This window comes from Pristis pectinata, chromosome 4 (assembly GCF_009764475.1).
Source record: "Pristis pectinata isolate sPriPec2 chromosome 4, sPriPec2.1.pri, whole genome shotgun sequence".
NCBI lineage: Eukaryota > Metazoa > Chordata > Chondrichthyes > Rhinopristiformes > Pristidae > Pristis > Pristis pectinata.
Genome location: NC_067408.1, coordinates 117,769,221 through 117,797,117, shown reverse-complemented (window position 1 = coordinate 117,797,117; position 27,897 = coordinate 117,769,221). Strand labels below are relative to the sequence as shown.

Sequence of the window (27,897 nt, the reverse complement as noted above, 5' to 3'; positions counted from 1 at the left end):
CTCTGTATCACAAATTTATTGTACATCATTTACATCCAGAACAGTCTCAATTCAACAGAACAGGCTCCCACAGGTGAAGAGTTGCAGTAAATCATCTAATTCAGGAAGGAATTCAGTGCTGGGGAGGAATCAGATCCCACAAAATACTCTTGGGGAACAAATTACAGGTAAAGTTCCCTGTGCAATCCCAGGGCAGGAACAGCACGGGTCAGACACAGAGTGAAGCTCCCTCTACACCGTCCCGTCACACACTCCCAGGGCAGGGGCAGTTAGATACAGAGTGAAGCTCCCTCTACACCGTCCCGTCACACACTCCCAGGGCAGGGACAGTTAGATACAGAGTGAAGCTCCCTCTACACCGTCCCGTCACACACTCCCAGGGCAGGGACAATTAGATACAGAGTGAAGCTCCCTCTACACCGTCCCATCACACACTCCCAGGACAGGTCGTTCCTCAGCACGGGATCCAGTCCCAGCAGCTGGCCGTGTTAACTCCAGTGGTGGAATGTACCGACTCCTCACTCTTGACCTGCTGCACCATTCACCTCGCTAACTGCACGCACCACCTGGAGCCTGTCTGTTGGATCGGGGAGGCGGGAGATAACAGCAGCTAGAAGACCGCAGGGTGGGTAATCCCAGCTCTCAATCACTTCCCTCCATGGGATCGTCCTCTGTGCTCTCGCATGCGTCAGACTCTCTGTCACTCTCCTCCACCTCTGCGGGACGTTTCATGCCCCGCTGCTGGGACAGTGCGAGAGCGTACTTCATGTTGTAGCAGTTCCAGTCACACCTGCAGGCCAGTGAACCAACAAGGACAGGGTCAGTGGAACCTCCTCACACAGTACCGGGAGACAAACCCAGCCCGCACATATCCCCACAGCTCGGAGAGAGCTGGCGTACAGCCGGTGGGTGCTTGGGACACCACCGGGCCCCCCAGCACACAGTCTCAGTGCATACGGCTCACAGCAGGACAGGTTTCAAACCACTCCACAGAACAAGTCAGCCCAGTAATTCAGTGCAGAGAACAGCACTGCAGGAGGGGACACTACTGATGGGGCATCATGATGACAGGAAACAGTGAGAATCTTGCACTGTGGGAGGGGGGGTACTGTGGGAGGATCACACTGTGGGAGGGGCAGTACCGTCAGGAGACCTGTGCTGTGAGGAACACTACTTTCGGGGGGGGGGCGGTCAACCCTCGATCGGTGACTGATATCCAACCAATGCTGCATGTTTCTGGGAGCTTGCTGTGCTCCAATCAACTCCCGTGTTCCACACTGAACTACCCTTAGAACAAGCGGGTCACTGCTGGGAAACCCTGAGACACCACAGGTGCTATAGAAATGCACCTCTTTCTCCCCCCACCCCCACAATAGTCAGGGTGCAGCTGGTGACAAGTCCTGTCCGATGGAGACAGGCGCCTGTCCTCACCGCACCCTCACCCCCCACCCTCTGCTCCCACCCTGTGAAACAGGCAGCAGACAGACTGGTGTCAGGGCCAGTCCCAGCTGAGGGGGCACACAGAGGGTCTGCCCCACGGGGAGGGGCGCGCAGGGGGCCTGCCTCACAGAGAGGGGGTGCTGGCACTGACTCACAGCTTGGCCACCGTGTCGAAGTGACGTTGGATGCTCCTCTGCAGAGACTGGATCACAGGCAGCAGGTCCACCGAGCTGTGGGAACAAACTGACACTGTCACACACCCCGACACCGGTCGCATCCCCCGACACCGTCACACACTCCCCACCGTCACACACCCCGACACCGGTCGCGTCCCCCGACACCGTCACACACTCCCCACCGTCACACACCCCGACACCGGTCGCGTCCCCCGACACCGTCACACACTCCCCACCGTCACACACCCCGACACCGGTCGCGTCCCCCGACACCGTCACACACTCCCCACCGTCACACACCCCGACACCGGTCGCGTCCCCCGACACCGTCACACACTCCCCACCGTCACACACCCCGACACCGGTCGCGTCCCCCGACACCGTCACACACACCCCACCGTCACACACCCCGACACCGGTCGCGTCCCCCGACACCGTCACACACTCCCCACCGTCACACACCCCGACACCGGTCGCGTCCCCCGACACCGACACACACTCCCCACCGTCACACACCCCGACACCGGTCGCGTCCCCCGACACCGTCACACACTCCCCACCGTCACACACCCCGACACCGGTCGCGTCCCCCGACACCGTCACACACTCCCCACCGTCACACACTCCCCACCGTCACACACCCCGACACCATCACACACTCCCCACCCCCACCGTCACACACTCCCCACCCCCACCAGCATACACCCCGACACTGTCACACACTCCCCGCCCCCACCGTCACACACCCCGACACCATCACACACTCTGACACCGGTCGGTCGCCCCCCCCCTCCCCAAACACCGGTCACACCCGTCAAATAATCCAAAACAACCCAAGTTTGTCCAACCTCTCCTTATAGCTCATGCCCTCTAATCCAGGCAGCATCCTGGTGAACCTCTTCTGCACCCTCTCCAAAGCCCCCACATCATTCCTGTAACAGGGTGACCGGACCTGCACACAGTGCTCCACGTGCGGTCTGACCAAAGCTTTATACAGCTGCAGTATGACTTCCTGACTCTTGCACTATCCCTGACCAATGAAGGCAAGCATGTGTACGCCTTCTTTCCCACCCCAAGATCCTTCTGTACATCAGTGCTACTAGGGTTCCTGTAGACTTTCCCCTTACATTTGATTTCCCAAAGTGCAACACCTCACACTTGTCCCGATTAAACTCCATCTGCCACTTCCCTGCCCACACCCTGCTGTATCATCTGACAACCTTCCTCACTGTCCACCAATTTTCAACACCATCAGTGAGGGATGATCAAGGACCTGTTGACACTCCTGCGTGCTTACCTTCTGTAATTAGTGTACAAGGGCATGTGATCTTGGGACATCAGATCTGTACACCCGTCTCTGCATCCCTCCCAGGCAGTGACTGACTGCCATCTGCTGCCTTGCTGTTCACTCATTAACCTGCCTGAGTTCCTTCACAGTCTGTCGACAACCTCCTCCCATCTAACTCAGCCACCTCTGTAGATTCGTTGAGCCCTAGCAATGAGGACTGCCGATTGTGTCTGCGTTTGCTCTGCACTGAACAAACCCTTCCTCGCAACACTCCAATCACACGTTAACCATTGTCAGAGTGATAGATACTTGCCGCACGGAAACAGGCCCTTTGGTGTGTGCCGGCCATGGGCCACCCTCCTACCCACCCAACATCATCCCATTGTTTGTGCAATTATCCCCATATTCCCATCAGCACCCCGGATTGCACCACACACCGACACTGAGGATGGACAAACTTGGGTTGTTTTCTCTGGAGCGGCAGAGGCTGAGGGGAGACCTGATCGAGGTTCATAAGATTATGAGAGGCACAGATAGAGTAGACAGCTGGTATCTTTTCCCCAGGGTTGAAATGCCTAATACTGGAGGGCACAGGTTTAAGGTGAGAGGGGATAAGTTTAAAGGAGATGTGCGGGGCAGGTTTCTTTTTACACAGAGAGTGGTGGGTGCCTGGACTGCATTGCCTGGGGTGGGGGTGGAGGCAGATACGACAGCAGCGTTTAAGAGGCATTCAGACAGTCACATGGACAGGCAGGGAATGGAGGATATGGACAATATAGACAATATGCAGTTTAGATGGTCAGCAGCGACACGGTGGGCCGAAGGGCCTGTTCCTGTGCTGTGCTGTTCTGTGTTCTACGTACACACGGGGGACAATTTACAGTGGCCAGTTAACCCACCAACCCGCACGTCTCTGGGACGTGGGAGGGACCCGGAGCACCCGGGGGTAACCCACACTGTCACAGGGAGAACGTGCAAACTCCACACAGTCTGCACCGGAGGTCGGGATCGAAGCCGGGTCACTGGAGCTGTGAGGCAACGGTTCTACCAGAGGGACAAGCTGGGCTCGAGACGACACGTCAGACACCAGAACCAGCCCCTCACTCACCGGGACTTCAGTTTCTGTCCATGCAGACTCAGCAGCTGCTCAGCCCAGGTCAGGAAGAACTCCAGGTGACGGGATGTCTCCAGCGTCGAGGCGATGAACTGAAGCATCTTCTCCACGTACAACGGAGGAAGGGTCGAGCACACAACGTTAACTGCAGAGACGGGAGATTCATGTCACTGCACCAATGATGAGCCCGTTCAGACGAGATTCACTGCCACCCTTGACAGCGTGACCCCTCCCACAGTGTGACCCTCCCTCAGTACCACCCCCCCCCCCACAGTGACCCTCCCTCAGTACCCCCTCCCACAGTGTGACCCTCCCTCAGTACTGCCCCTCCCACAGTGACCCTCTCTCAGTACCGCCCCTGGTTTTGGAGCTTTGCCTAAATCCCTGAGTTCGGGGAGGTTCAGAGTGCCCCATGTGGAAGATGCACACACCACCAACCCCAGCAGTGATTCCCTGGCGGAACACAGACAACCTGGGGCAGCCCAAGCCTGGGTGACCTGAGGAACAGCCGGCACTGAGCTCCTTCACTGCATCGGAGTGGCCCCCAGGTTACTGCACACTCACTCTCTGTGTGAGGAACGCTCTCCAGCACCTCCAGGGTCAGCTTCTCCTCGTTCAGACGGAAAGCCATCACAATGGCAACGGTGAACTCCTTCTGTCGCAGCACTCGGCGCACACTGCTGGGGGTCACCTCCTCATCCAGATCAAAGGGGTCGAACACCACACCACCATCCAGGGAGAAGATCAGCAGTCCTTCCGTGCTCGTGGCTGCCCAGCTCTGTCCTGCAGGAAAGAGGAGTTTCACTCAGTATCTGACCCCTGCCCTGGGAGTGTGTGACGGGACGGTGTAGAGGGAGCTTCACTCTGTATCTAACTGTCCCTGCCCTGGGAGTGTGTGATGGGACGGTGCTGAACTTCGTGAAGACTTTGAATGTTTCTGTGACAGACTGTAATATCTTTCGTTAACTTCTGACATTTTCCCTGTAATGTTGGACACCCATCTGACCACCACTGTAACGTTGGACATCCATCTGACCCGCCATATCTATTATGGGATTGCCATCTAAATCCGGCCATAGGCAGTTTCCAGCAGCCCACAAACCAAATCTCAGCAAAGCCTCAGACACAGAGATGGGGACAGGTCAGTGAAGGAGCTCATTCCCAACAGTTCTGGCTCTGTAGCAGCAAGCCAGCCCCTGTCTGAGGGCTACAAACATTCTGCTGGAGGAACTCAGCGGGTCGAGCAGCATCTGTGGGAAGAGAGGAATTGTCGATGCTTCGGGTCGGAACCCTGCACTAGGACCATTGTCGACACAGATGTTGCTCGACCTGCTGACTCCTCCAGCAGATTTTTGTTGCTCCAGATTCCAGCAGCTGCCGTGTCTGGAGTTCCCTCTGTACGAGGACTGCTCGCTTTGTTTATGTCTGTTCGCTGTTCCACAGAATGTCATAGTCAGAGTCAAAGGCATACAGCACAGAAACAGGCCCTTCGGCCCAACTTGTCTATACCAACATGTAGCATAAATAATGTGCTTTCAGTGGTGGACAGTGATAGGAATTCAGACAGAGACACCAGACACTGGAATCTGGAACAACACACAATCTACTGGAGGAACTCAGCGGGTCGAGCAGCATCTGTGGGGGGAGAGGAAATGTCGACGTTTCAGACTGAAACCCTGCATCAGGACTCATGATAGTGATAGAAATCCAAATGTGCGTTTCAGCTAAACCAAACCAGTTGCAATTAGCTGCAACTCCTTATACATTTATTTGGTTAGCCTTGGATAGATGGGACAAGCAGGATCCTTGTAACCTGCACACAAGAGGTGTTACAGCCCGTGGATGACGGGTCACTGCGGCTGACACGGTCACTGCTGATTGCAGCTCGACTGCTGGGACTGAACGGACATAAACCTGACGTACAATGCTGGAACTGTGACTGCTCCTGCCCCCTCAGCATGTCTGAACCGTAGTCAGGTGTGCATGGAAGACCGGTCATTTGCAGGGCTGCAGACTCTGTGCTGGGAGGGCTGGGGAGGAGTTTCCAGCACAGACACCTGGGCTGAATGGCTGTGTTTCTGACATTGTGCTCCTTACCTGTTGGAGAGAAGCGAAGGCACGTCACACGAATTTCCGGCTTAAAGTGACGCAAGCTCATGTCACCTGAAAGGCAAGAACACAGGTGGGTGTCAGTTCAGTGTGGCCACAGAGATGTACACCTCCCAGCATCACTACACCGTCTCCAGAACCACGCATCAAACACCAAACAGGGTCACGTTCAGAGAAACTGCCCCAGCCCAGGACACCAATGCCCTTGCTCAGCACCTGGTTCCTCTGCTGAAGGAACCCTCAGTGGGTTTAAATGTTTGATGCAACTGAGGGCAGTTCAGGCCATGGCTCACACACTTGATTTGCAGGGCTGACCGAGACACTTGCCAACCAAGATTCCCATCTAAGCTAGTCCCATTTGCCCGCGTTTGGCCCGTATCCCTCTAAGCCTTTCCTATCCAGGTACCTGTCCAACTGTCTTCTAAAATGTTAATGTACCTGCCTCAACCACTCCCTCTGGCAGCTCGTTCCATATACTCACCACCTTCTGTTTGAAGAAGTGGCCTCTCCCCCGACAAGAGGAGAGGCCATTCTGGATCTGGTACTAGGCAGTGAACCTGGTCAGGTTTCAGATCTCTTGGTGGGTGAGCATTTCAGAGACAGTGACCACAACTCCCTTGCCTTGGAGAGGGATAGGAGCAGACAGTATGGGAAAGTAGTTAATTGGGGGAGGGGGAACTATGATGCTATTAGGCAGGAACTTGGGAGTGTAAATTGGGAGCAGATGTACTCAGGGAAACGCACAATGGAAATGTGGAGGTTGTTCAGAGATCATTTACAGGGGGTTCTGGATAGGTTTGTCCCATTGAGGCAGGAAAAGGATGGTAGAGTGAAGGAACCATGGTTGACAAGAGATGTGGATTATCTAGTGAAGAGGAAGGAAAAAGCTTACTTAAGATTTAGGAAGCAAGGATCGGACAGGGCTCTGGAGAGTTACAAGGTAGCCAGGAGGGAGCTTCAGAATGGACATAGGAGAGCTAGAAAGGGGCATGAGGTCCTTGGCGAGTAGGATCAAGGAAAACCCCAAGGCGTTCCACACGTCTGTGAAGAATAGGAGGATGACTAGAGTGAGGGTAGGACCGATCAGGGATAAAAGAGGAAACATGTGCCTGGAGTCGGAAGAGGTAGGGGAGGTCCTTAATGAATACTTTGCTTCAGTATTCACCAGAGAGAGACCTTGACGTTTGTGAAGATTGCGTGCAACAGACTGATGTGCTAGGGCATGTCAACGTGAGGAAAGAGAATGTGCTGGAACTATTGAAAAACATTAGGATAGATAAGTCACTGGTGCTGGACGGGATAGATCCAAGGTTATTACGGGAAGCTAGGGAAGAGATTGCTACATCTTTGGCCACAATCTTTGCATCCTCACTGGCCACAGGAGTAGTGCCAGATGATTGGAGGGTGGCAAATGTTGTTTCTTTAAGGGAGTAGGGATAACCCTGGGAATTACAGACCAGTGAGTTTTACTTCAGTGGTGGGCAAATCCTCAGGGACAGGATTTATGAGCATTTGGAGAAGCATCATCTGATTAGGGACAGTCAGCATGGCTTTGTGAGGGGCAGGTTGTGCCTCACGAGCCTGATTGAATTCTTTGAGGATGTGACAAAGCACATTGATGATGGTAGAGCTGTGGATGTGGTGTAGATGGATTTTAGTAAGGTGTTTGATAAGGTTCCTCATGGAAGGCTCATTCAGAAAGTCAGGAGGCATGGGATCCAGGGAAACTTGGCTGTGTGGATTCAGAATTGGCTCACTCATAGAAGACAGAGGGTGGTGGTAGATGGAGCGTATTCTGCCTGGAGGTTGGTGACCAGTGGTGTTCCGCAGGGATCTGTTCTGGGACCCCTGCTCTATGTGATTTTTATAAATGACTTGGATGAGGATGTGGAAGGGTGGGTTAGTAAGTTTGCTGATGATACAAAGGTTGGTGGTGTTGTGGATAGTGTAGAAGGGTGCTGTGGGTTACAACGGGACATTGGAGAGCATGAATTATGAGGATAGGTTGAGCAAGCTAGGGCTTTTCTCTTTGGAGAGAAGGAGGATGAGAGGTGACTTGACAGAGGTGTACAAGATGATAAGAGGCATAAATCAAGTGGACAGTCAGAGACTTTTTACCAGGGCGAAAATGGCTAACATGAGGGGACATAATTTTAAGGTGATTGGAGGAAGATATAAGGGGGATGTCAGGGGTAAGTTTTTTTTACACTGCCAGGGTTGCTGGTAGAGGCAGATACATTAGGGACATTTAAGAGACTCTTAGACACATGGATGGCAGAGAGATTGAGGGGTATGTGTGAGGAAGTAGTTAGATTGATCTTAGAATAGGTTAAAGGTTGGCACAACATCGTGGGCTGAAGTCCTGTCCTGTGCTGTAGTGTTCTACGTTCTCAGATCCCCTTTTAATCTTTCCTCTCTCACCTTAAACTTGTGCCCTCTAGTCTTTGGTTCCCAACACTGGGAAAAAGACTGTGGTGCACTGTCTGCATTCCCCTAAACTGAAAGGTGCATCAGCTCACTGAACCGCTCAGTACGGCTGAAGGCAGCATTCACAGTGTGACACCGCAGACCAACCCCAGCACTGCCGACCCCTCCCTGCCTTACCCTTCTTCACTCCAGGCAGACGGATGGCCACTCCCTCGTCACCAGCACCTTCATCGATCAGCGCCACACTCCCAAACTCTGTCATTTTCCTGCGATCTAGAAACTCCTGCAACAGACCATGTGTTACAGAGGACAGCCAGTCAGTGAGGAATGTGCGTCACTCAATGTAAACACAGTGTGAGAGAGCGAGTGTGTGTGTACGTGCACATGCGCAAGACCCATCCTACAGTTCCCTCTCACCTCCATGGCATCTAGAGACAAGTTGCAGGAAATTTCGAACTTCTTCACCAGGATCTGCTCCCTGACATTGTAGATACAGACGAAGCGCGCCTGTCCCCCGGCCAGCACCGAGCTCCCGTCAGCAGAGTAACACAGCGTGGAGAATGACCTGTGGGCAGGGAGAGTGTCCGTCACACACAGCCGCCCCCTCCCCGGGGAGTGTCCGTCACACACAGCCGCCCCCTCCCCAGAGAGTGTGTCCGTCACACACAGCCTTCCTCCCCAGGGAGTGCCTGTCACACACAGCCGCCCCCTCCCTGGGGAGTGTCCGTCACACACAGCCGCCCCCTCCCCGGGGAGTGTCCGTCACACACAGCCGCCCCCCAGGCAGTGTCTACAAATGTTCCCGCCCACAGGGCTCCCTCCACCTCCCTCACTAGTGGGAGACCCTCCCTCCACCACCCTCCCATCCATAGGAGAACCTCCCCCCTCCAAATGCCTAGGGGACCCTCCCCTTCCACACCCCCTCACCCATGGGAGACCCTCCCTCCTCTATGCCCCTTCACACCCGCAGGCAACCCCACCACCCTACCCACCCTTCACCCCCACCCATGGGTGACCCCTCCACACCCCCCACCCCCGCCAGTACCTGCCCTTGGCGGAATGCTTGGCCGTGATCTTGTCCAGCTCCTTGCGTCCAATCTGCAGGTCGTGCCGCCCCTCGATGGAGCCGGTCTGCACAGCTTGATGGGGGTCCCAGAAGGTGATCTGACCATCCAGGGTGACCACCGCCAGCTCCGCCCCGTCTGGCCGGAAGGTGACCGCCAGTGCTGAGGGACAGGGCCAGAGTGTCAGAGATGCCATGCAGACGGACAGCAGCTCCCCCCTCACAGACGGACGTACACTGCTCTCCCCCACACCGCCCCCCACCCCTCCGCCCCCCCACCACAGACAGACAGCAGATGCCCTGAACCTTCAGAAACTGGACTGGGTGGAAACTGCCGTCTCCCTTGTCCACCTCCGAGCTCGTCACCATGGAGAGATCTCTGGGCTGGGGAGAGGGCAGGCTCCATCACACCCAGCAGGAGGGGATGGGAGAGACGGCAGGATCTGTGTGGTCCGTCCACACAGGGTAGAGGTGTGACCTGCCCCAGCCATGGACACACTCACCCTGCCGGGTACGTGCAGCCCTGAGCCCCACATCTCAGAGCTGAGAGGCTGCATCACTCACCCCGGCCACCGAACACCAGTGGCCACAGGCAGCCTCTCTACACTGCGCAGTAGGGCAGTTCGCGGCTGGCTTCACACAGCTTCCCAGAACAACAGCACCGTCAGTCACACATCACGCTATTGAGAATGTTCTCACCTCATTTAGCTCTGATTTCATCAATCCTCATTTCTGGGAGCACACCCCAAGCGTTAAAGCAAGTCACAGAGCAGGACAGCACAGAAACAGGCCCTTCGGCCCCACACGTCCATGCTGACCTTTTTGCCCATCTACACTGATCCACTTGCCTGCATTAGCACCGTATCCTTCTACACCTTGCCTATTTAAGCGTCTGTCTAAATGCCTCTCAAACGCAGTGCGTGTACCTGACTCCACCACCACTTCTGGCAGCGAGTTCCAGATATCAACCACTCTGTGTGTGCAAAACCTACCCCTCAGATCCCCTCTAAACCTCCTCCGTCTCACATTAAACTTCTGCCCTCTTGTTTTTGATACCCCAACGACATTCTGCTGCCCAAGGTCCAGAACCAGAGGGCACAGTCTCAGAATAAGGGTCGGGCATTTCGAACTAAGGAAGGGAAATTTCTTCACTGAGCGGGTAGCAAATCTTTGGAATTTTCAACCACAGAGGGCAGTGGAAGTTCAAACATTCAGTTCGTTTAAAACAGAGACTGATTTATGGGTCAGAGTCATAGAGCAGTAGAGCACAGAAACAGGCCTTTCGGCCAATCTGTGGGTGTCAAGGAAATCTGTGGATCTGAGGATGCTGCAGGAAAATAATACTGAGTCAGTCCTGATCTCAATTGAACGGCAGATCAGGACTAAATGAATGGTCCACTCCTCAAGTTCATGTCCTCTCTCAGAGGGTTATCTGTACACTGACCGGTGTCTCTCAATCCATGACTAAACAACAGTGTGTGTAGATGAGACGGGGGTTGCTCACCATCAGAAGTCAGGCGGAGAGTTTCCTTGGTCTTCCAGCTGTCCACCATATCCCACAGCTTCACCGTCTTATCCCAGGAAGCACTGGCCAGGATGGCTTGTGTGGGGCAGAAGCTCAGGCTGCTCACGGGTCCCTCGTGTCCTGCCAACACCTGTAAACCAACAGGTAACAAGGGGTGAGGGGGCTCACTGAAAAAACACACACACACACACACACACACACACAGGCTAACAGATGATCTGCAGCTCCATCCCCACTCCACCCAGACATGCTGCTGGTTTCTGGCACCCCAATCCTCCTGCTTCTCTCTGCCTGTCAGTTGCTGCCAGATCTCTCTACACCCATGACCGTGAGGCTAGGCACAGCTCAGACGCCATCTATAAATTTGCAGATGGCACCACTGTTGGCAGAATCTCAGTTGGCGATGAGGAGGCGTACAGGAGTGAGGTAGATCATAATAACCTCGCACTCAACATCAGCAAGACCAAGGAACTGATTGTGGACTTCAGGAAGGGGAAGTCGGGAGAACACACACCAGTCCTCACTGAGGGATCAGCGGCGGAAAGGGTGAGCAGCTTCAAGTTCCTGGGCGTCAACATCTCAGAGGATCTATCCTGGGCCCAACACAATGATGCAATCACGAAGAAGGCACACCAGCGGCTCCACTTCATTAGGAGTTTCAGGAGATTTGGTACGTCACCAAAGACTCTTGCAAATTTCTACAGATGTACGGTGGAGAGCATTCTGACTGGTTGCATCACCGCCTGGTATGGAGGCTCCAGTGCACAGGATCAAAAGAGGCTGCAAAGGGTTGTAGACTCAGCCGGCTCCATCACGAGCACAACCCTCCCCACCTTCGAGGACATCTTCAAGAGGTGCTGCCTCAAGAAGGCGGCATCCATCACTAAGGGCCCTCACCACCCGGGACATGCCCTCTTCTCGTTACTACCATCCGGGAGGAGGTACAGGAGCCTGAAGACCCACACTCAACGATTCAGGAACAGCTTCTTCCCCTCCGCCATCAGATTTCTGAACGGTCCACGAACCCATGAACACTGCCTCGTTACTCCTCTTTTTTGCACTATTTATTTACTGTAATTTACAGTACTGCTGCCGGGGAACAACAAATTTCATGGCATAAGTCAGTGATAACAACCCGATTCTGATCCTGCCCGGAGGAGCTCGGAGAGCGGTGCGTTTTCTTGTCACTACAGCCTCCTTTTCACAGGCACAGAAACCACGGCGCCACGTGCACCAGCAAGGGAAAGATTCCACACTTACGTCGAGCAGCCGACCACTCTGCATGGACCAGACAAACACTTCGAAGGAATCCTGCGAGCCGGCGCACACAATCTCTCCGCTCGAGTCCAGGGCCAGGCAGAAGAACTGAGTGAGCTGTGGGGATGTGAACGTGCGGAAGTTCCGATACCTGTAACAGGAGGACAAGTGGTCGGTAGGGAAAATGCTGGGATCTGTTACTTAGGGAGGCAGAACAGGGCGCTTGGAAAATAACAACTGGCCTCGGCAAAATCAACAAGGATTTATGAAAGGAAAACAGTGTTTGGATAGATTCAATACTTTCATGATATTTACCATGTTTGGAATATCTGCTGGAATATTTTGAGATTGTATCAAGCAGAAAAGATAAGGAAGAACATTCACCAGGATGCTGCCTGGATTAGAGGGTATGAGCTATAAGGAAAGGCTGGACAAACGTGGGTTGTTTTCTCTGGAGCGGCGGAGGGTGAGGGGAGACCTGATAGAAGTTTATAAAATTATGGAAGACATAAATAGGGGAAATAGAGTCTTTTTCCCAAGATGGAAATGTGAAATACCGAATAACCAAATATAAAGGATATAGGTTTACGGTGTGAGAGAAAAGTTTAACGGAGATTTACGAGGCAAATACAGAGCGTGGTGGGTGCCTGGAACGGGCTGCTGGGGAGGTGGCGGGGGCAGATACGACAGTGATGTTTAAGAGGCATTTAGACACATGAACGTGCAGGGAATGCACGGATATGGATCGGGTCCAGGAAGATGGGATTAGTTTAAATTGGCATCGTGGTCGACACAGACACGGTGGGCCGAAGGGCCTGTTCCTGTGCTGTACTGTTGTATGTTCCAGTGACGATGTGCTTGGACTCTCAGGAGTTGAGGATAGGTTATTGTAACGGAAGATCAGGTTAAATGCACGTCCTGTGCACGGTAAAACACACTGTCTCAGGAACTAACCCCACACAGAGTGAGGGAGCTGAGCGGCGTGGGGATGAGCCAAACGTGCCCACAACTGACCTGTGAAGATCAAATGCTCGCACCGTGCCGTCCAGAGAGGCGCTGACCACTACGAAGCCCGTGGAGTTGAAGGTAACCGCGGTAACAGAGCTCGTGTGTTCAGTAAACGTCACGATGCAGAAGCCACTGCTGGTGTTCCAGACCTTCACCTAACAGGAGAGAGCTCAGCTCAGTCACCAAACACTGGCCCCACATCACCGACGCAGCTTTTGGACAAGAAACCACAGCAGCCACAGGCAGGAGGCTGACACACCACGTTCTCTCCATAACCCCCACCCTACTGACCTACCTCTCATCCACTTCCCCCCACCAGCCCCCCGACCCCATCAACCTACCTTCTGCTCCTACCACCCCCCACCCCGCCCCACTGACACCCTGGACCCACGTGACAAGACATGACATCACCTCTGAGATCAGTGCAGGAAAGCTGGAAGATGCGCAAGACATTGGTGAGATCGGACTCGAGCTTTGTGTCCCCCAGCTATAGGAAGGATGTCATCAACCTGGAGAGGCCGCAGAAAATATTCACGAGGATGTTACCAGCACTGGAGGGCTTGAGCTATAAGGAGAGACTGGACAGGCAGGGACTGTTTTCCCTGGAGTGTAAGAGGCTGAGGGGTGACCTTATAGAGGGTTATAAAATCACGAGGAGCATAGACAGGGTAGATGGTCACAGTCTTTTCCCCAGGGTAGGGGAGTCTAAAACTGGAGGACACAGGTTTAAGGTTAGAGGGGAAAGATTTAAAGGGGACCTGAGGGACAAGTTTTTCACACACAGGGTGGTGAGTGTGAGGAACGAGCTGCCAGAGGAAGTAGTAGAGGTGGGTTCAGTTACAACTTTTGGTCAGGTACACGGATAGGAAAGAGAGATATGGGCCAAACACAAGTAAATGGGACTAGCTCAGGTAGACAACTTGGTCAGCATGGATGAGTTGGGCAGAAGGGCCTGTTTCATGTGGTATGACTCAGTGACTAAGATGTTTTGGATTAATTATCCCAAGGGCCTGCTACCCAGGAGTGCCCCACGAAGCAAGGGACCAGTTTCCAAGGTGTTCAGACACACTCTCCATTGAGGAACTCCCCCTAACTCCCAGGGGTGCAGGGTGTGCAGCTGTGCCCGGTGAACTTGGACAGATCCACCCCACATTAGCGTTCGACCGAGGGCGCTCGGGGATCCAACGAAGGTGCGCGAGTGTGCAGGCAGACTCACCTTCCCGTCGTCTCCCCCCGTGACGATGTACTGGGCGTCGGGGGAGTAGGACAGTGTGACCATGTTGTTGAAATGCCCTTGCTGCTTCAGCACATAGCTCTCACTCTGCCACTCCCACACCAGCAGCTGCCCCAGACCTGGAACACACAAAACAGTGTGCTTGAGGCAATGCAGGTACAGCATAGGAACAGGCCCTTCGGCCCACCATAGTATATCAAACTAATTCAGGTAATGACACCTAATTAAACTAATTCTCTTCTACGCGGTCTACATCCCTCCAGTCTCTGCACATTTGTGTGTCTCTCTAAGAGCCTCTTAAACGCCTCTGTCGTATTTATTTCCACCACCATCCCAGGCAATGCATTCCAGGCACCCACCACTCCCTGTTAGAGCACCTACCCTGCACATCTCCTTTGAAGTTACCTCTTCTCACTTTAAGGCTGTGCCCTTTCGAATTTGGCATTTCCACCCTAAGAAAAAGATTCGGTCTATCTACACCTCTCATAATGTTATAAACCTCCATCAGGTCTCCCCTCAGCCTCTGCCACTCCAGAAAAAACAACCCTGGTTTGTCCAACCTCCCCTCATAGCACATGCCCTCTAATCCAGGCAGCATCCTGGTGAACCTCGTCTGCACCCTCTCCAAGGCCTCCCCATCCTTCCTGTAATGGGGTGACCAGAACTGAATGCAATACTTCAGATACAGCCAAACTATAGTTTTATAAAGCTGCAACATAACTTCCTGACTCTTGAACTCAGTGCCTCGACTAATAAAGGCAAACATTCCATACGCCTGCTTTACCAGCCTATCAACCTGTGCAGCCACTTTCAGGGAGCTATGGACTCGGACCCTAAGATCCCTCTGCACATCAACACTGTTAAGGGTCCTGCCACTAACAGTATACCTTCCCTTTGTGTTTGATCTCCCAAAGTTAAGCACCTCGCACTTGCCTAGATTAAACTACATTCAAGGGATATGAGCCTAATACGGCAAATGGGACCAGCTCAGGAGGGCGCCTTGGTCGGCACAAACCAGTTGGGCTGAAGGGCCTGTTTCCGTGCTGCATGACTCTGTGACTCTAAGCATCCCACCCACGTAGATGTCAGCCCCACCCACACAGCAGCACATTCCTCAACCAACAGAATTCCCACAAGGAATTGATGGAGTGCCCATCGCCTCACACGCTCACAACATTCCCAGCCCCCACAACCCCGGCCCTGAGCACAGGATCGGCAGGCGCAGCTCAGTAACCGTGGGGACAGCGGGAGCAGAGAGAGGTGGATGGGAAACCTGCAGAAACGTCTCACCTCCACTCCCGAACGCGATCCAGTCCCCGGAGCTGTTGATGGCAATGGTCTCGATCCTCTGGTCTGAAATACTGGAGAGAAGGCGGGGGTGAGGAGGCGGCTCGGTGCCCTGACCCACCCAAGGAAGAGCTCCTTCGCCCCTCCCCACAGGAGGGAGCTCCTTCAGCACCCAGCCTCAGGACGGAGCCTCGACTCCCAACCCTGGCCACCCCACCTCGGCACCCAAACCACCCCCCCCGGGCTACTCCCACCCCAGGGCTACTCCCCCCCCCCTCCCCCCGGGCTACTCCCACCCCACCCACCACCCCACCCCCCCAGGCTACTCCCACCAGCCCACCCACCCCCAGGCCTCTCCCACCACTCAGCCTGCACCCTACCTGAGGGAGTGGATGAGGTTGAACTCAGGCAGTTCGTGAAGGTGGAAAATGCCCGAGGCAAAGCCAGTGACCAGTAGGTGAGTTTTCTTGTGGTAGGCGGCAGCCGTCAGGTCATTGAAGTCATTCTCTTTGTTGAAGAAATACCTTCAAACACAACAGGAGACACTGTGGGATAAATCAGAGGGGAGGCAGCTAGAGCGGGAGGGGCTGGGGTGAGTGGGTGGAAGGGGGGGGAAGGGAACAGAAGGGGGGGAGAGCAGGAGAGTGGGAGCAAGAGGGGCTCGTGAGATGGGCAGGGGGAAGGAGGGGCAAAGGCAGATGGAGGGAGGGGGGAGAGGGAGGGGGGAGAGGGAGGGGGGAGAGGGAGGGGGGAGAGGGAGGGGGAGAGGGAGGGGGGAGAGGGAGGGGGGAGAGGGGGTGGGGAGGGGGAATTACAATGACAGGGATAGAGGGATCCCAGGATGGACCAAGGGGACCGCGCAGAGAACCACACTCCGTGTCCGATGATCTCTTACTTCCCAACCCGGGAATACTTCACTTTGCCGCCCCTCTCCTGCTCGGATTCCGATTTCCCACGGATGACGTCAGCCTTCTGTTCCTGGTCCTGGTCCTGGTCCTGGTCCTGGTCCTGGTCCTGGTCGGTGTCTCTGCGATCTCCCTTGGCCTTGGGAATGGGCGCCAGGAGTCCCTCGGGTTCCGTGTCACACTGCCACACGCACAGCGTGGCATCCTGGCTCAGGGTGTAGATCTGTGGCAGGAAAACCCCAGTAACTGTCCGCGCCAGCAGAGGATCACCACCCACCCACTGGGAGACACCAGGAGGGAGAGGGATGGGGTGGGACTCCGGGAGGAGAGCAGGGAGGGGACAAGAGGGTGGACAACAGGACAGGCAGAGATTCAGAGAGGGTAGCACCGGGGAAGGACGCGAGGGTGCAAGTGTGTGTGAACATAGAAGAGTACAGCACAGGAACAGGCCCTTCGGCCCACCACGTCTGTGCTGACCATGATGCGAATTTAAACTAATCCCCTCTGCCTGCCCATGGTCCATATTCCTCCATTCCCTGCCTGTTCAGATTAGCTTATTGTCACAGTGCAATGAAGTTCCTTGCTTGTGTAGAACTCAGAGTAAACAGTGTACACGGCAATAACACAGCAATAAATAGTGACAAGCACAGAACAACAGAATGGGGCAGAGACTGCACTGCAATCCAAAGCAGTGCAGAAAGAAATGCTTAAGTGACAATAACATAATAACTGAGAGAGTTTGCGTTCATGTGCCTGTCTAAATGCCTCTTAAAAGTCGCTATGTTATCTCCCACCTCCCCTGGCAGCCCATTCTAGGCACACACCACTCTCTGTGTAAAAAAAAACTTCACATAGATCTCCTTTAAACTTTCCCCCTCTCACCTTAAAAGCATGTCCTCTAGTATGTGACATTTCTACCCTGGGAAAAAGACTCTCTACCCTATCCAAGTCTCTCGTAATCTTATAAACTTCGATCGGGTCTCCCCTCAGCCTCCAGCGCTCCAGAGAAAACAACCCAATGTGCTTGGAGGTGGACAGAGGGATAGCGAGGGCACGGGGCTCAGGGAGGGTCACTGAGGGAGTACAGAACCACAGCTACTCACGTCAAGGCTGTCGCCTTCGAAGAAGCAGCCGACGATGGCATCCTTGTGTCCCCCCAGTGAGTAGTAGATGAGGTTGTGCCAGCGCTCGGCTCCGAACACCCAGGTACTGCTATCCTTGCTGCCCACTGCAATACACCTGTGACACACGGCACAGTCAGAACCACAGAGCCGCACAACACCCGGCAACGCTCGGCTCACACGGCGATGCAGGGAAACCGCAGGCCAACTCCCACAGACCCTGCTCCCCGCAAGGAAGGACGCTGCATAAACACACCGGCACTAAAGTCCCGACTGAGGGAGCGCTGCACTACGGGAGGGGTGGCACCAGGGGAGCGCTGCACCGCGGGAGGGGTGGTACCGGGGTAGCGGCGCACCGTGGGAGGGGCAGCACTGGGGGAGGGGTGGCACCGGGGGAGCGCTGCATCGCGGGAGGGGCGGTGCCGGTGGCCGAGTTCCGCGCTCGGTGGGCCCCTCAGGGGATCGCGTGCGTCGTGGACGACACCAATACGATTTTGATGTGAAGTATTGGGTGTTGCGGTGGCGGGCATAATGACGTATGTGTGTTTTCACCGGTGTTAGTTTATGGTACTCTCTGAAGTTCTGCCGTTGACTAGCTGGTCCTTTCTGTATTGGACATATATATTTGGTATTTGCAGCCTTCTGTAGTGCTTTTAGCTAATAAACGTTATATATAAAAAACGAAAAAAAAGGGGCGGTGCCGGGGTAGGGGCAGCTTCTCAAGGTGCTACTTCTCAGACGTTGGTGGGATTCTCCCTCGGGGGTGTATCGACCACCCACGCAGCACTGCCGGGAGTTGTCTCTGGTGACCGTTGCCTGCAGGGCCTCACACACTGACCGGTTCTGAGTGTGCGACAGGAGCCGCACTGGAGGGAGCTGCCGAACGACTCCAGTCTCGCCTTACTTGGAGTCGTCGGTCCAGTCGATGCAGGTGGTCTCGTCGTAGGGTCCGAAGTAGGACTTGTCCAGGACGAAGGGGTTGAACTGTCGGGACTTCCCAGGAGCGTGGTACATCAGCACAACGTTCTCCTTCGTCACCACAAACTTCCTGTCAAACAAGGAATCACAGCTGGTGATGTGTCAGTGGAAGGTTCCTCGGCCTGGAGGGGCTGGGAGCTCACCAGGGGAGCGGGTGTGATACGAGTCACACAGAGTGAGGACAGGCCATTCGACACACCGTTTCCACACTGGCTATCAAGTCCCCATCTCTACTAACCGTCACGATGCGGGGCCTCACCCTGAAACATCGACAGTTCCTTCCCCCACAGATGCTGCTCGACCCACTGAGTCCCTTCAGCTGATGGAAAACCACTATGATGCTGGAGGAACTCAGCAGGCCAGGCAGCATCCGTGGGGAAAAGCAGCCGGTCAACGTTTCGGGTCAGGACCCTTCTTCAGGACTGAAGATAGGAAAAGGGGAAGCCCAATATATAGGAGGGAAAAGCAGAGCAGTGATAGGTGGACAAAAGAGGGGAGGTGAGGTGGGCACAGGGTGGTGATAGGGAGATGAAGGTAAGAGACAGTGATGGGCAGGTGCGGGGGAGGAGGGGAGAGCAGATCCACCGGGGGATGGGGCAAAGGTAAGGAGAGAGAGGGGAAGAAGGCTAGGACAGGGAAGAAGAGAAGAAGCGTGGTGGTGGTGGTGGTGGTGGTGGGGGGGGGGGAGGGTGGTGGGGGGGGGGGGGGGAGGGTGGTGGTGGTGGGGGGTGGTGGTGGTGGTGGTGGTGGGGGGGGGTGGAGGGTGTTGTGGGGAAAGGGGGGGTGGAGGTTACCTAAAGTACTTACTTTTGGTAATCCCCACCCCCCCCTTCCACCTATCACTGCTTATTGGGCTTCAAAGACTGGTCTAAAGGTTCTGCCCTGTTGTGGGCATCTGAATCACTGCAATACCCCCTCCTCTCCACATCCCCCATTACGCCTGATGTTGAGAAACCAGTCCTGCCCACACTTGTGTGACAGCAGCACATCTCCACACCCTACTCAACGCTCTCAGTTCACCCGCCTTACCCATCAGATTCCTCGACTTGAAACAGAGAGAGTTTAGCCTTGCATCCTTCCGGTCTGCCTCACTACACCCACCACTGCCCTGCAGTGCAGGCACGGTAGCGTAGCGGTTAGGGTAACGCTATTACAGAGCCAGCGACCCGGGTTCAAATCTGGCCGCTGTCTGTAAGGAGTTTGTACGTTCTCCCCGTGTCTCCGTGGGTTTCCTCCGGGTGCTCCGGTTTCCTCCCACATTCCAAAGACGTACGGGTTAGGAAGTTGTGGGCGTGCTATGTTGGCGCCGGAAGCGTGGCGACACTTGCGGGCTGCCCCCAGAACACTCTGCGCAAAGGATGCATTTCACTGTGTGTTTCGACGTTAATGTGACTAATAAAGAGATCTGATCTTATTTACTGAACTTGGGTTTCTGTACTTAACTGTACGTCCCCACCCCAACTGTACGTCCACTGTGACCCATTCCCCTCGAAGTGAGGGGTCAGTGATCATAGAATCGTACAGCACAGAAACCGGCCCTTCAGCCCAGCATGTTGCCTACCTACGCTAGTCCATACCCCTCCACGCTGTTCCTATCCCTGTACCTGCCCAACCTTCTTAAAAAGTTGAAATTTCACCCACCTCAACCACTTCTTCTGGCAGCTCGTTCCACACACCCACCGCCCTGTGTGTGAAATACCTGCCCCTCAGATCACCTTTAAATCTTTCCCCTCTCACTTTAAACCTGTGCCACTGGTTTTAGATTCGCCTACCCTCGGAAAAAGACTCTCATATCAATGCCCCTCATAACTTTTCAAACCTCTCCAAGATCACCCCTCATCCTCCTACATTCCAGTGAGAGCAAACCCAACCCATCCAATCCCTCCTTGTAACTGCAGCCTTCCATTCCAGGCTACGTCCTGGTGAATCCCTTCTGCACTCTCTCTGTTGGTCCCACATCCTTCCCGTAGTGCGGCATCCAGAACTGTACACAGTGCTCCAGCTGTGCGCTCACCAGTGTATCGTACAGCTGCAACATGACCTCCCAACTCTTGTACCAACTGCAGACAGAAAGGGGGTGGTTGACTGCCTCAGGTCCGACACCACGGGCAAGTCAGAGTACACAGGGACCGGCCTGCCTCACGGTGGGGGGGGGGGGGGTTCAATCCCTCCTCAGCTGCTGGGGCCTGGGTCTCGAGCTCTCCTGCTGGACGAGTGTGACAGGGAGGTTGGAGGAGTCAGGATCCTTACCTGCCGTCGGGGGAGAAGGAGACACTGTGCACCGGAGTGTGGAAATGGAAGTGATGCAGCACTGCCTTCCGCAGCAGACTGACCAGCACGGCCGCACCCTCTGTGGAGAACAGAGACCAGTTAGACTCAATAGGATGGGTGGGGGTTACAGTCTGACATGGGGGAGGGGAGGCAGGGAGGAGATCACCTCCTGGTTCCACCCACCCGGTTCACCCAGACTACCCCCATCGGGTTCTGGTTCCAACTGTCCTACGCCTCTCCCCTAACGGTTCCCGTTCTCACCTCATTTACTTATCACGGTCCGGCACCAGTGACCCCTTGTGTTCCTGCTCATCTCTGTCCAGCAACACACAAAGTGCTGGAGGGACTCAGCAGGTCAGGCAGCATCCGTGGAGGGACTCAGCAGATCAGGCAGCATCCGTGGAGGGACTCAGCAGATCAGGCAGCATCCGTGGAGGGACTCAGCAGATCAGGCAGCATCCGTGGAGGGACTCAGCAGATCAGGCAGCATCCGTGGAGGGACTCAGCAGGTCAGGCAGCATCCGTGAAGGGACTCAGCAGGTCAGGCAGCATCCGTGAAGGGACTCAGCAGGTCAGGCAGCATCCGTGAAGGGACTCAGCAGATCAGGCAGCATCCGTGGAGGGACTCAGCAGATCAGGCAGCATCCGTGGAGGGACTCAGCAGGTCAGGCAGCATCCGTGAAAGGACTCAGCAGATCAGGCAGCATCCGTGGAGGGACTCAGCAGGTCAGGCAGCATCCGTGGAGGGACTCAGCAGATCAGGCAGCATCCGTGGAGGGGAATGGGCAGTCGACGTTCCTCCCTGAACACCTGACCTGTGTTTCCGACCTGAAACTGTGTGCAGTCTGGCGTCTCCCACCAGCAGCTGTCTCCTGTCTTCATACTCCCCTCCCACCACCTCGCTCCATCTGCCTGCATCTATCACCAGCCACTGTCTCCCAGTTCCACCCCCTCTCACCCCCCCTATCTGGCTCATCTTACACCCCTCCCCAGTCCACCAATCACCCCAGTCCCCTGTCTCACCCCTCCCCCTCTTTACACGGTCAATCTTCCCTCTCAGTCCTGATGCAGAATTTCGACCCAAAACGTCGCGGTTCCTCTCCCCCCCCCCCCCCCCCCCCCCCCCCCCCACAGATGCTGCTCGACCCGCTGAGTTCCTGCACCCGGCTGTGTGCTGTTGCAGAAGACCTACCTTCATCGATGAGGATTGCCAGGTGCCCATCGGGAGACTGCCCCACGCACACGATGTTCCGGCTCAAAGCGAATGGCAAGGTCTCTGCTTTGTTGCTGCAGGAAACAAAAGGGGATCAAAGAATGTTCCGGATGGTTCCAACCTCTCCAAGGTCCCCACCCTTCCCTCCCCTCAGTCCCCCACCACGCAGACCCATCCCTGGACAATGCCCGGGTTTACCACAGGGACGCTCTGACAGTACGGATCCACCACGCAGACCCATCCCTGGACAATGCCCGGGTTTACCGCAGGGACGCTCTGACAGTATGGATCCACCATGCAGACCCATCCCTGGACAATGCCCGGGTTTACCGCAGGGACGCTCTGACAGTACGGATCCACCACGCAGACCCATCCCTGGACAATGCCCGGGTTTACCGCAGGGACGCTCCTACAGTACGGATCCGGTGGAAGGGCAGAAAATATTCACGGAGTCACACAGCATAGAAACAGACCTTTCGGCCCAACTGGTCCATGCTGACCAAGATGCCCATCTAAGCTGGCCCCATTTGCCAGCGTTTGGCCCGTAACCTTTTCTAATAACATACCTGTCCAAATGTCTTTTAAATGTTGTAATTGTCCCCGCCTCTACCACTGCCTCTGGCAGCTCGTTGCTCCAGGGAAACAGTCGCAGCCTGTCCAGTCTCTCCTTATACCTCAAGCCCTCCAGTCCCGGCAACATCCCCGTGAATCTTTTCTGCACCCTCTCCAGCTGAATCATCCTTCCTGCAGCTGGGTGACCAGAGCCGCACACAATATTCCAGGTGCAGTCTCACCAACCTCTCAGACAGCTGTAACATGACGTCCCAACTCCTGTACTCAGTGCCCTGACTGACGAAGGCCAGTGTGCCCTGTCTTCCTGTGACTCCACTTTCAGGGAACCATGTACCTGCACCCCTAGGTCTCCCAGCACTCCCCACAGCCCTGCCACTTACTGTGTATGTCCTGCCCTGGACTAACTCCCCAACGTTCAACGCCTTGCCCTTGTCTGAGTTAAGCTGTCAGAGGGGCAGTATCACACAGGGGGCCCAGTCTTCTGGGTTTTGAAGAGCACAGAGTTCACTCCCGAGTGGGGACAATGTTTATCCTGCAGTGAAGCTGAGCACAGATTACCTGGGCATTGTCAGGGTACTGATGGTGGACTCATATAGCACACAGAACAAATGCCATAGAAACAGGCCCTTTGGCCCATCGTGCCTATGCTAACCACCAGGTACACAAGTCCCATTTAGCAGCACTTGGCCAGTAGATGAGTACGTCTTGGCTCATCCGTTGTGCCTGCATCCCCCTCACCCCTCCCACCACCACCACCACCCCCCCACCCCATTGGGCAGACTCCCTGCGTTAGATCACCGGCTACAGTGCTGAAGACACCGTCCTCCCCTCGTCCCAAGGCAGTGACGGGCTCAGCTTGCTCACACTCACTTCTTCAGGTCAAAGATGGAGAGACGGTTCCCCACCGGGCTGAGCACCGAGCTCCCGTCCGGCGAGTAGCTCAGGTTCCCGCGCCGGTAAACCGTCCCCAGGAGGTTGGAGAACTGTGGGGGCAAACACAACACCGTCACTCAGCGTGGGGTAGGGTGAGGGGGCAGCACGGTGTCGGGGCAGGGACACGGGGGGTCGGGGCAGGGTGAGAGGGCAGCACAGGGGGTCGGGGCAGGGTGAGAGGGCAGCACAGGGGGGGTCGGGGTAGGGTAAGAGGGCAGCACAGGGAGGTCGGTGTAGGGTGAGAGGGCAGCACAGGGGGGTCGGGGCAGGGTGAGAGGTTGGAGCAGGGGTGAGAGTTAAGCGATGGGATGGGATGGAGAAACAAAGGACTGCAGTCAGGCAGCGTCCGTGGGGAAAAGCAGGTGGTCAACGTTTCGGGTCAGGACCCTTCTTCAGGGATGGGATGGGGAGAGGGAGGGGGTGGATGAGGAGGGGGGTGGGGGAGGGAGGGGGTGGAGGGGATGGGAGGGGATGGGGTTGGGGATGGGGAGGGGGAGGGGTTGGGGATGGGGAGGGGGAGGGGATGGGGAGGGGAAGGGGAGGGGGAGGAGGGGGGTGGGGGAGGGAGGGGGTGGAGGGGATGGGAGGGGATGGGGTTGGGGATGGGGAGGGGATGGGGAGGGGGAGGGGATGGGGAGGGGAAGGGGGAGCGGGAGGAGGAGGAGAGGGAGGGGGGAGCGGGAGGAGGAGGAGAGGGAGGGGGGAGCGGGAGGAGGAGGAGAGGGAGGGGGGAGGGGGAGGAGAGGGAGGGGGGAGCGGGAGGAGGAGAGGGAGGGGGGGAGCGGGAGGAGGCGAGGGAGGGGGGAGCGGGAGGAGGAGGAGAGGGAGGGGGGAGCGGGAGGAGGGGGAGGAGGCGGGGGGGAGGGGGAGGAGGGGGGGAGGAGGGGGGGAGGGGGAGGAGGGGGGGAGGAGGGGGGGAGGGGGGGAGGAGGGGGGGAGGAGGGGGGGGAGGGGGAGGGGGAGAGGGGGAGGAGGGGGGGAGGGGGGGAGGGGGAGGGGGGAGGGGGGAGGAGGGGGGATGGGGGGAGGGAGAGGGGGAGGGGGATGGGGGGAGGAAGAGGGGGGAGGGGGGAGGAAGAGGGGGGAGGGGGAGAGGGAGGGGGGAGGGGGAGAGGGAGGGGGATGGGGGGAGGGGGAGGGGGAGGGGGAGGGGGAGGGGGAGGGGATAGGGGGAGGGGGAGGGGGGAGGGGGGAGGGGGGGAGGGGGAGGGGGATGGGGGGAGGGGGAGGGGGGGAGGGGGAGGGGGAGGGGGGAGGGGATAGGGGGAGGGGGGAGGGGGGGAGGGGGATGGGGGAGGGGGAGGGGGGAGGGGGGGAGGGGGAGGGGGGAGGGGGAGGGGATAGGGGAGGGGGATGGGGGGAGGGGGAGGGGGAGGGGATAGGGGAGGGGGATGGGGGGAGGGGGAGGGGGGAGGGGGGAGGGGGAGGGGAGGGGATAGGGGGAGGGGGAGGGGGAGGGGGGAGGGGGAGGGGGGAGGGGGGAGGGGGAGGGGGAGGGGATAGGGGGAGGGGGGAGGGGGATGGGGGAGGGGGAGGGGGGAGGGGGGGAGGGGGAGGGGATAGGGGAGGGGGATGGGGGGAGGGGGAGGGGGGAGGGGGGAGGGGAGGGGATAGGGGAGGGGGAGGGGGGGAGGGGGATGGGGGAGGGAGGGAGGGGGGAGGGGGGAGGGGGAGGGGGGAGGGGGGGAGGGGGGAGGGGGGATAGGGGGAGGGGGGAGGGGGGGAGGGGGATGGGGGAGGGGGAGGGGGGAGGGGGGGAGGGGGAGGGGAGGGGGATGGGGGGAGGGGGAGGGGGGAGGGGGGAGGGGGAGGGGGGAGGGGGGGAGGGGATAGGGGAGGGGGATGGGGGGAGGGGGAGGGGGGAGGGGGGAGGGGGAGGGGATAGGGGGAGGGGGAGGGGGGGAGGGGGGAGGGGGATGGGGGGAGGGGGGAGGGGGGAGGGAGGGGGGGAGGGGGGAGGGGGGAGGGGGATGGGGGGAGGGGGAGGGAGGGGGGAGGGGGAGGGGGGAGGGGGAGGGGGGAGGGAGGGAGGGGAGGGGGAGGGGGAGGGGGAGGGGGGGAGGGGGAGGGGGAGGGGGGGAGGGGGAGGGGGAGGGGGGAGGGGGGAGGGGAGGGGATAGGGGGAGGGGGAGGGGGAGGGGGGAGGGGGAGGGGGGAGGGGGGAGGGGGGAGGGGGAGGGGGAGGGGGGAGGGAGGGAGGGGGAGGGGCGAGGGGGAGGGGGAGGAGGGGGAGGGGGGGAGGGGGGGAGGGGGGAGGGGGGGAGGGGGAGGGGGAGGGGGGAGGGGGGGAGGGAGGGAGGGAGGGAGGGGGAGGGGGAGGGGGAGGGGGAGGGGGGAGGGGGGAGGGGGAGGGGGAGGGGGGAGGGGGGAGGGGGGAGGGGGAGGGGGGAGGGGGGGAGGGGGGGAGGGGGGGAGGGGGAGGGGGGAGGGGGGAGGGGGAGGGGGAGGGGGGAGGGGGGGAGGGGGAGGGGGTTTAGCGCAGACTGAGCTCCCCCCCGACCCCGGTTCCCCCTCAACCACCCGTTCCCCTTCTCTGACTGTGACCCCCGGTGACCCCCCCGGTGCCCCGGTGACCCCCGGTGACCCCTCACCCGATAACCGAACTTCATCCCGGCTCCACACACGCGCCGCTCCGACACCCGCACTTCCGGTCCCAGAGACCCACTTCCGCCCCGCTCTCCCCGCCGGCACTTCCGCCCCGCTCCTTCCCCACTTCCTGGGGTCAGAGGGCGCAGGAACCTGGACCGGAAACAGAAACGATTAAAGTTCTGGGAAAACTCCTGGTCGGGCAGGAGGAGGGGGCAGGGGTGTGCAGGAGAGGGGTGCAGGGGGCAGGAGAGGGGGGCGGGGGGCAGGAGAGGGGGGCAGGGGTGTGCAGGAGAGGGGTGCAGGGGGGCAAGGGTGTGCAGGAGAGGGGTGCAGGGGGCAGGAGAGGGGTGCAGGGGTGTGCAGGAGAGGGGTGCAGGGGGGCAAGGGTGTGCAGGAGAGGGGGGCAGGGGTGTGCAGGAGAGGGGGGCGGGGGGCAGGAGAGGGGGCAGGGGTGTGCAGGAGAGGGGTGCAGGGGGGCAAGGGTGTGCAGGAGAGGGGTGCAGGGGGGCAGGGGTGTGCAGGAGAGGGGGGGCGGGGGGCAGGAGAGGGGGGCAGGGGTGTGCAGGAGAGGGGGGCAGGGGTGTGCAGGAGAGGGGTGCAGGGGGGCAAGGGTGTGCAGGAGAGGGGTGCAGGGGGCAGGAGAGGGGTGCAGGGGTGTGCAGGAGAGGGGTGCAGGGGGGCAAGGGTGTGCAGGAGAGGGGTGCAGGGGGGCAGGGGTGTGCAGGAGAGGGGGGCGGGGGGCAGGAGAGGGGGCAGGGGTGTGCAGGAGAGGGGTGCAGGGGGGCAAGGGTGTGCAGGAGAGGGGTGCAGGGGGGCAGGGGTGTGCAGGAGAGGGGGGCGGGGGGCAGGAGAGGGGGGCAGGGGTGTGCAGGAGAGGGGGCAGGGGTGTGCAGGAGAGGGGTGCAGGGGGGCAAGGGTGTGCAGGAGAGGGGTGCAGGGGGCAGGAGAGGGGTGCAGGGGTGTGCAGGAGAGGGGTGCAGGGGGGCAAGGGTGTGCAGGAGAGGGGTGCAGGGGGGCAGGGGTGTGCAGGAGAGGGGGGCGGGGGGCAGGAGAGGGGGCAGGGGTGTGCAGGAGAGGGGTGCAGGGGGGCAAGGGTGTGCAGGAGAGGGGTGCAGGGGGGCAGGGGTGTGCAGGAGAGGGGGGCGGGGGGCAGGAGAGGGGGGCAGGTGTGTGCAGGAGAGGGGTGCAGGGGGGCAGGGGTGTGCAGGGGGGCGGGGGGCAGGAGAGGGGTGCAGGGGGGCAAGGGTGTGCAGGAGAGGGGTGCAGGGGGGCAAGGGTGTGCAGGAGAGGGGTGCAGGGGGCAGGAGAGGGGTGCAGGGGGGCAGGGGTGTGCAGGAGAGGGGGGCGGGGGGCAGGAGAGGGGGCAGGGGTGTGCAGGGGGGGGCA

At 58.1% G+C, this 27,897-nt stretch overlaps 1 protein-coding gene across 1 annotated transcript; it reads right to left on the bottom strand.

Moving 5' to 3' along the window:
* On the bottom strand, window positions 1-26,587 carry pwp2h (PWP2 small subunit processome component). Its single transcript, XM_052015241.1, has 21 exons — window positions 26,514-26,587; window positions 23,860-23,972; window positions 22,396-22,490; window positions 21,183-21,282; window positions 18,859-19,002; window positions 17,937-18,072; window positions 16,824-17,056; window positions 16,309-16,452; window positions 15,932-16,002; window positions 14,624-14,760; window positions 13,414-13,562; window positions 12,403-12,550; window positions 11,122-11,272; window positions 9,600-9,780; window positions 8,972-9,119; window positions 8,732-8,837; window positions 6,116-6,181; window positions 4,583-4,801; window positions 4,013-4,163; window positions 1,596-1,670; window positions 1-790 (listed from the first exon to the last, which is right to left on the bottom strand). The coding sequence occupies exons 1-21, from the start codon at window positions 26,529-26,531 to the stop codon at window positions 643-645; spliced, it is 2,733 nt and encodes a 910-aa protein (XP_051871201.1). The 5' UTR covers window positions 26,532-26,587; the 3' UTR covers window positions 1-642.
* Window positions 26,588-27,897: the final 1,310 nt, after the last annotated feature.